Here is a 9,084-nt window from a genome sequence, read left to right as displayed (position 1 = left end):
TGAAGCATGCAGAACACGTATCCTGGGGGGGGGGGAAGAAGGCAAAGTGGTGAGGGGGGGCTGGGGGGGGGGACAGTGACCCAAATAACGGCTCTGTCGTAGGTCTGCACAACATGAGGACAACACGTGATAACGCGGTTGAATGTCGCGCTGACCTTATCAATGGGACAGATAAACAGATGTTGAAGTGTACTCAGTGTATTCTGCTGCTTTTACTTAATCTGCTGAAATACAATACTTGCTTATGGAATTTCAAATAAATTAAAGGAAATAATTCCCAAAATTAATTTATTGAACAAATTGATTGGACATCGAATATAAAAAACGCCAAAAAACGCATACACGCTAGAAATAGGACAGACGCTTATTTTTCACGCGACACGCGAGCATGTTGGAAGTGTTTCAAGGTAAGATAGAATAGGAAAAGATGTTTATATGTCATTTTGACACAAATACATATTAATAAATGACATCTTGATGTATGGAAGTATCCGGGCTTTCACACAAATGCAAATCTAGGCAACTAAATAATTTTCAAATATCGCACCGGTCAATACAGAGCAAAATATTCTGTAGCCTATTTTGCCGTCATCAAAGCAGTATATGCAGTATTTATGTTTAACATGAAGTATAATACTGCTTGAGTGCAGTAAAATCCCATAACTCTCTCCCCATATGTCATTTTATCAATGAGAAACATACAGTGCTGCTCATAAGTTTAGGAGCCCCGCTTAACTTGACTATAAAGAGGAAAATTATATATATATATATATATATATATATATATATATAAAAAAATCTTCTTCTGTTATTGTTAGTCATGAGAAAAGTTTATTATTTTATGGATTTCCCAGACTTCAGTATGACACGTTATGCTGTTAACAGTTTAAATCTGAGCATGTACGACTCACATCCGCCCTGGAGCAACAACACAAGTAGGGCTGGAACGGTGTGAAAACCTCACGGTTATAGTGACCAAGATGATCAGTTATCGGTATAATCGGGGTATTTTTAAAGTGTGTTCAATGCCTTTTGCAGCAACTTTTTTTCCTGCATGTTCTGCAGAGAGGCCTATCTTCAATCAGCTGTCCTTTGTCTTTCTTATAATAACTAAAATATGGCCATGCTTCAGCCTCAGTCCTCCCAGAGGGATGATAAATGTCCTGAGCGCCGTCATCTCCTCCTTCCGCCATGATTCCAAGTTCGAGAAATAATAACCGTGATAATGATATTTTAAATGTAAAAGGTAATTGTTAAACATTTTTATCTGGGTTTACCGTTACACCGGTAATGGTTACATCCTTAATTGCAAGTTAAATCGTTTTCGCGACATTCAACGTTGGCGCATATTTTCCTCATATTGTGCACCCCTGACACGTAAACAATCTTTCAACAACGTTAAAGATAAATAAAATATTAATGAGCAGCTGACATTACTGCTCAACACATTTGTACTGTATATTAACAGTTGGGGGAATCGAGTCGGGAAAATTGAAGCAGTGGCATGACTGTTTGGGTGCTGATGAAAGCAGAGAGGGGGAGCCCTGCTGATGTGTTGGTACTGACCACAGCGACAGGAGCCCAGTTCCTGCTGCACCAGCTCTAGTTTGGTTTGGCAGCGAAAGCAGCGCCGACGGTTCTTCTGCTTGGGCGTCCCGCGGGCCTCCTCGCTGCTCCCCTCCTTCTCGTCTGTCCGTGGCCGCTTCTCCGGCGTCGCCTCGCCCTCCGAGTCCGACGCTGAAAGCAAACGGCATGGTCAAGAAAGTGTGTGTGTGTGTGTGTGTTGGGGGGCAACAGGATGGAAGAAGAGGCCCACTGTACCTGATTCTCGGGGACGTTTTGTGGGTGTGCAGAGTGTGCCTTGGGCTGTTTCTGTGGACGACATGCCTGCAGATGGAAAATGAGGACACAGGATGTGAAATGGTGTCTTCCCACACCATGGCTCCATGTCACGGGGCATTAAGACCAAAATGATGAATTTTCCGAGGGGTGGTGCGGTGTGGGGGGAATGTCAATGAAATGGCCCATTTGTGTGACGTCCTCTTGCGCGCTTAAACCGCCCATCAAAAGCACATTTAGACTTCATATCTTTCACAATTAGTTTTCAGTTCAGGGCCTTTTGTTGTGCGTTAGTGTGCATTGAGCGTCCCATCTTACCTTCCCTCGTGCTGGGAAACGTGGGCGAGGGCTCTTCGGTTGACGGCTGCTCTGAGCTAGAGGCCGGCGACGACAATAGGGATTGGCTACTGCTACTGCTCGTCTCACTACTGAAAACTGGCGATTGGCTACTCCCAGTGCTTTGGATAGGCTTGGAGGTGCAGTCCTCCCCCGGCTGCTTCTTCTGGATGTCTGTGGTCAGGGACAGAAAGCAAGCAACACCGGGGAAATGTAAAAATAGGACATGGAAATAGAAAAATGCAGACAAGAGAGGGAGGAAGAGTAGGGAGACGGCACAGAAACTAAGTCGAAACGCTCAAACTTGGACTATTTCTATTGTGTAGTAAACTCCAAACCTCCTCACACTGTCCGTAATAACAAGTTATATAAAGTAAGTGTTTAGAAAATAGTGAACTGTAGCTACCAGGAAGACTAAACACTATTGATAATATTGCGTGTTGCTGTAGCATTGTGTCATTTATAAATTCATTTATAATTGAACCCAAGTTGTTGGTGAATTTTGGTAGGTGGTTGTTGGCCTACAGGAGTGCTCTGCCCAGAGCAGAGACACCTCTTATACGCTTTATATCTGTCTTTCTACATCCTCTTTTTCCTTCTGTCCATGAAATAGTTACACATTGGATTACACAGTTCTTCTTGCTTGTTACAGTTTCCTAACGTGTTACTCATTTCCACCTTTAGCAGATGTGAAACCATGTTGGAATAAGGGATCGTGTAGCTGCCTAGTCTTTTGGTCTGACACGTTAAGTCACAAGCAGCCGAGAGCAGAACTGTTCTCCTCCCTTCCTTGCAGCGCGTTCGAGGAAGCTCCAACACGAGTTGACAGGCGGCTGCTTTAAAGCAGTGAATTTGCATTTTTGTTGGGGAAAAACAAACAAAATCAAATTGCTCTAAGCAAACATAAGTACTTGACAGCGCTGCAGTACGATCTGACAATGAGAGTTATAGGGTTGGGGGGGGGGGGGGTGCTTGGGCCAGTTTGTGTTTCTATAAACCAATCACAACCGGCGCAGCTAAGCCCCAGATCAGCAGCGACCTTTCAAAATAGTTAGCGGAAGGGAAGGAAAAACCCACAAGACTTCAATTAAAACCCTTTTGTCGGTTAAATGATTGGTCAGTTAACAAAACTAATTGGTAACATTTTGTTTAATCAACTCCCTGCTTCCAACTTCAAGTTATCCATCTTTGAAGATAGTAAATTAAATTTTTTGGGGTTTGACTGTTGGTCAGACAAAACAAAAAGACACCCCCCTGTGCCGTGGTGAACTGTGATGCAGAGTTTCTTTTTTTTAACTTATTCACAAGCAAAAGATTACCCAATTAAATGAGAAAGTAACAAATAGACATAATCCTAATCTCCTTCCCCTAACTTCCTGTCAGCTTTTTACTCTCATCTGTTTCATAAAGATAAATCCAATGCCCCAAAAATACCTTTTTACGTTTTAGAAGTCTAACTAAATTGGCCAAATAATTCAAAAGTTTATAAAAAAAATTTTTTTAGTACCTGCTCTCAGCCGCATCATCACGTGGCTTTAACTTGCCAACTGAAACACGACTTGCCGAGATAAAGACACGATCACCTTGGAGCTGCACTTTGTTCCGACCCCTCTATATAATGATAATCTCAGACGATATCAATCCACGGGGATGTTGTCTACTCTTTTCCCTCCAGGGAGGGTGAGGGAGGTCAGCCTAGATTTGAGTTTCTCCTCCACATGTGGACTAACCCACTTCTGCTCTGCCTCCATTACTCATGTGTATTGGGTCTATTCTGAGCGCTGCCGCCTGTCTGTGATAGTAGACTTAAAAGCCGGGCCCTTAGGTCCTCACTGTCTGCCGTACACACTGGTTGCCATAGCCACCGACAGGGCTGCAGTGCAACCTCAACCCCTCCTAAAAAAAAAAAACAGACTGGAGTCGTCACTGACGAAACTTAAGGCATAGCTTGACATTTTCAGACTTTAAATTCTTTATAACTTTGTCAGACACATGAAACTGAATGATCCATATTTTTTGACCGGTTTCCCCAAAAGAACAGATGATTCTGCCCTTAAAACACAACTACTCTTTAATAGGGATGGGGGGGGGGGGAATCGATACAGCATTGTATTGCGATTTTTCCCGTAGCAATACTGTATATAAAGACGGCAAGTATCGATTTATTATTATATAAATCCGTCTGTCTGCTTGACAATCCCATTTTACAGCAATAAAGTTAGTTGAGCAGAGAAATTTATCTTTTTAGATAATCAGATGCTGTCAAAGTTGAAAAATAAAAAAGGTAACAAATTGCAATATATCTCAGAATATTGTACCGTGACATAAGTATCATGAGGATAGCGTATTGGGAGACCTTGGGTGATTCCCACCCATATTTTTCCCCCCAGATTGAGTTTATTGTTTAATATCCAGTATTCCTTCATAGCTTTTTTTTTTACCAAAGTGCCCCCCCCCTCCCCTCCTTCCCAACACACAAACACGTTGGATGTCCCATTATCGAGTAAGAATCTGTTTAGTTGTCCTTCCATTTTTCCTAAAAAGGACTTCTTAGCATTGTTGCCATTCCCGACTAACATCAGCTGGCACACCTAGCCGCGAGCTGCTGCTAGCTGCGACTCTCAACCTCACAGAAATAAACTGGGCAAACGGCTCCACATTTGTTTTTAAATGTGACAAGCAACCAGCTGAAAAGCAAGCCAATGTCAGCACAGGGGACAAGAAATATAACACCCTCTTCTGGTTTACATATATTATCCTCACAAACCGACATAAATCTGGTCCTTTGCATCGGTTAACTCAGTAGATGCGGCAAGTACAGCATGTGTGCTGTACAACAAAACTTGTTGTTAGAATAGTAAAAAAAGGGAAACCAAATGGCGGTGAACAAGACAGCAAGTATTTCAGTGTTGCGTACTGAGAGAAAACTTACCAGCAAAACATTTGGAGCAGAGATTCATGGTTTCACTGGACCTGAGGAGACAGGGGAGACACATTAATATCATTGGCCACCTCATGCCTTGCCTCTTCTCAGTACAACCGTTTCCACAACATCCACATTTCCTGATACAAACCTAAAGTTAAATGCTTTTAAAATTTGAAAAACAAAAAGAGATGTTGAACATAAAAACACAAAAGCTGTACACAGACAAAGCACATACTGTAATTATGCTAAATTATATGGGGCATCAAAGTTAAGACTTTTGTCCCCCCCCCCCCCCATTGACCAGTACCTGTCGAAATTGAATGCCGCACTGAACTATAGTACCAACAAACACCGGTAGGACGTGTCACCCTGCTTCTCCAACATCTCAAATGACAATTATATCACATCCCGAGAGTCAACCATAACATCTTTCGTAATCTCTTCTAAGGTTTCATTTCAGCAACCTGTTTTGTTGTCGTTTGTCATTCTGGGCCTTTGTGTCTAATTCAAGGCTGAATAACCGGAAACCTCAGAGAACGGGGACGCAAACGGCTGTTACTCGCTAAGAATCACTTACAGACAGACATTTTGGGGATTTTTTTCAATGTTTTGCTATTGTTATTGATTCCTTTGTGGTCAATAGACTGTTTTTTTTTCCCAGCACTACTAGTTTCATGCAAGCAGAGACACAAAATGTCTGACAGGCTGTGTCCGGCTACATTTTGGCACAGATTACTGGGTCTTTCTCTAGTCAAAAGAGTCAACCAAGGATAAGTTTAGCTACACTGTCCCTCATTGATATGGAGGTTTGAGCTCAAATGTCGTTATGATGATTTGACACCCATGTAAAACACCTTTGAATATGCCAACAATGCATACATCTAAAAAATGAGTAGCCTGAAGTCAATCAGGCTGGAACGGCCTCCTTAGCATGCTAGCATCAAGCTCAAAGTACAGCTGACATAGTGGAGCATAACAATGACTAGCTGAAGATGACAAAAAGTACGGCTAAGTCGGATAAAATTTGAGTCCAACACAACAACAAAGAGTTGAGCCTAACAAGCTTGCGTGTGAGATGTCCTAAAATGCCCGCTGTACCTGGGTTGAGGTTTGATTGCACTGTACTCGAATGCTATTGGCTGCCTTTAGGGCGAGGGGTAGAGTTTCACTTACAGAGTTAGGTCCTGCAAAGGCCTCTGTCAGTCACCTGTTTCAGTCATGGCTGCACAGTAAGCCAGCCTACTTAGATTTCTTTTAAACTTTTTTTTTTTCTGCCATGATTTTACTGTGGTAGAGAAGCACACGGACACATGGAAAGCATCGTCATTACACAGTGTGATAAGACTAAATACTAAGAATACTGGAATAAGTCCTGTGAGTTTTCTAAATAGCCAAACCTATGATGGTTTCAATCTTTAAATTACCATTTTTAGTGTTTAAACATTTAAAAAAAAGGTCTTCTGGTTTGTTTTTTCGGTGGTACCTTTTTCTACAGGTATGTCATGTCTTTCCCTCACCTTCTGGAGCTCTCTTTAATGTTCATACCACCACAATACAGCCATTTCTGTCGGCTATGAGCCCTGTCAATGGTGCCCAGGCTGGAGCTCCACAGGGTATTCAGATCATTGTTCCTACAGGACCTATGTGACTAATGCAGCGGGAAAAGTCTGCACAAACGAGGTACGTTTTTCCACCTGTAACAGTCAGCGAGTCAGTAAAATATGTCATTATCTATTAACGGATTCCTTTTCAAATTTGGTAGAAAGACAGGCCTTGGGCAAAGTAATGATTGATTACACTTTGGTGCTGACCCCAATCGGTCATTATCACCCTGGAGAGACAGCCTCGAGAACTGCCAGAGAGCTGAATAAGCAAACTGTCTGCCACAATGTCAACAAAAACTGAACATGAGAGGTGTTTTGACAGACAAATGTATTACACTGTACAGGTGTACCTAATAAACTGGAAACTCCTGACCAATACAATGCATGAAGGGTGATGACATAGTGAAGTCTGCATGCCTTTCACCTACAGCCAATGAAACTGATCATATCTCTGGGAAGAATGTACAAATAAATGCTACTAACACGGCTGGGTACAGATACTCAATCCCCCCCCGTCGATACCTTTAAAAAAAAAAAAAAAAGTATCAAAAGACAAACCAGTGGTATCTAAACTTCTCCAGTCAAGAGAACTGCATTCAATGCTCTTTGTCCCCAGACCTAAAAATAAATACATATAGGCCTGTATGGTTTTGCTCACAGCCAATCACCTCAACGTTCTCCAGTTTAATGCAACGTGTGATTGGCTCACTCCCGCAGCAGCTACAACCCATAGTCTTATGATGTGTAGTGTATTCAAGTGCCATGTATTTGATGGAGCTGTACAATTTTTTACAAAGTGGAGTTATCTATCTATCTATCTATCTATCTATCATAATAATTTGCACACTTTTAAAATCTATTCATGTAAAAATCAGTTTGATGGGGAGGAGAGGCAGTGACATTTTATGCAGCTGAATGCTTCCATTCACATAATGGATATCAGATAAAGTAGAAGAAAAAAAAAAAAAGGTATCAAAGGATATACTATATTGTACTGTATCACTTTAAGGATACTGGTATAATTCCTGGCCTTAGCTACTTAATGGTAGTCTACAATCTTACCCATTTTAAGCCCCAGTCAAATAGAAAAACAAAAGTATGTTTATTAAGCTTATTATTCAGCAACCATGATTCCAGACTCACAAATACAACAATGTTGACTTCCTATTTACTCATTGACATAGCGTGAAGCTACTTTAATCTGTTTCTTCATAAGTAGAAAAACATTAAAGATGCCTACCCATCTAATTATTGAATTGACATGCTAATAATTATAATAAAGTAAGCATTTACAAAAGATGTTCAGCTAGACATCAAACCTGTCCCGTCCATGAACAAATGGCTTAACGGTGGGGGTTTAATGGTATGTTATAGCAGCTTTCTTACTATTATAAAACAGATGATATTGCATAATGGAAGTGAACAAAAGGAACACAACCAAGTACATTTCATCAGTTGGCTCTCAGTAGTATAGAGGGGGGAGCGGAGCACAGAGACCGACTGTCTCTGGAGCCGAGCTAGCGCTCCATCCCACGGTCGAGCTGCATTCACATGCAATGTAACGTGAATTTTGAGCTTGCTGGAGTGAGCTTGCTGGAGTCTTTTTTGCAGACTGTGCCTTCTGGCCATAAACTGTCAATGGACAACAAGTGACAACAAGAACCAACTGCACATGTGCGATGAAGCATTTCCTTTTCTTTCCTGCAGACCCTGTCCCTTCTGCTCCTGTTGGGATCCAACATGGGATCTTTTTTGCTCCGCAACGCTTTTTGAGTGGATTCGTTAAGTCTCCGCCCGCAATTTGGATTTCATGCTTCCTTTAAGCATCACTTAATGTTGTAAAACGTGAGTGAACAACAAAGTCCACAGGTTTAGGGCCAATGAAAAAGTGTTATGAAAATCCTCATCCATTACATCATGAAATATGGATATGCCTAAAAAACAAGACACATGCATTTGAAAAACCCATAATAAAATCTAACAATGATGAAAATCAAAAACACAATTTCTTGACATTGTATGTCAAAAGAGCAAAGAAAAGAGATGGTTGTCGGTCATTGATTGTTTTCACAAAAAGTGTCACATACAACCTTGCCTTTTGACTACAATGCAACCAGATTTAAAAAAAAAGGTCAAGCAAAAATAAAAATGTTTACTGAGTGTCCACATACAACACAAAAGCAATCTGAAGACTATTAAATATCAGAAAAACTGTATCTTTAATAAAGATTAAACAATACAAGACGGCAAATAAAGAACCTGAATCTCTCCAAATAAAGTGACCTCAAAAGGAGAAACATCTCTTTTGTGCAGCTATAATACAAAAAAGATGCACTTTAAAGCAGGGATAGCCACACTCTAGCCAAGAGGTATTACAGT

General features: G+C 41.2%; 2 protein-coding genes across 3 annotated transcripts in view; both read right to left on the bottom strand.

The window, feature by feature from the left end:
* LOC117961830 (AN1-type zinc finger protein 3-like) overlaps window positions 1-9,084 on the bottom strand; it is a 12,825-nt gene that overhangs the window by 1,137 nt on the left and 2,604 nt on the right. Inside the window, exons 2-6 of the mRNA XM_034900766.1 lie at window positions 5,108-5,148; window positions 2,158-2,349; window positions 1,822-1,887; window positions 1,567-1,737; window positions 7-22 (exon numbers count right to left, since the gene is read on the bottom strand). Of these exons, the coding sequence (XP_034756657.1) occupies window positions 7-22; window positions 1,567-1,737; window positions 1,822-1,887; window positions 2,158-2,349; window positions 5,108-5,148 (486 nt within the window). The remainder of the gene's footprint in view (window positions 1-6; window positions 23-1,566; window positions 1,738-1,821; window positions 1,888-2,157; window positions 2,350-5,107; window positions 5,149-9,084) is intronic.
* btbd9 (BTB (POZ) domain containing 9) overlaps window positions 3,906-9,084 on the bottom strand; it is a 19,278-nt gene continuing 14,099 nt past the window's right edge. The window contains exons 12-13 of one of the 2 annotated variants that reach the window (XR_004660288.1): window positions 4,215-4,222; window positions 3,906-3,911 (exon numbers count right to left, since the gene is read on the bottom strand). The gene's annotated coding sequence lies outside the window, so the exon portion shown is untranslated. Of the gene's footprint in view, window positions 3,912-4,214; window positions 4,223-6,898; window positions 6,908-9,060; window positions 9,064-9,084 lie in introns of those variants that run through there. The other variant, XR_004660287.1, reaches the window with a different exon arrangement.

Source organism: Etheostoma cragini, chromosome 18 (assembly GCF_013103735.1).
Source record: "Etheostoma cragini isolate CJK2018 chromosome 18, CSU_Ecrag_1.0, whole genome shotgun sequence".
NCBI lineage: Eukaryota > Metazoa > Chordata > Actinopteri > Perciformes > Percidae > Etheostoma > Etheostoma cragini.
Note: the sequence above shows the minus strand (reverse complement) of the source record. Positions and strands in the feature narration are given on the sequence as shown.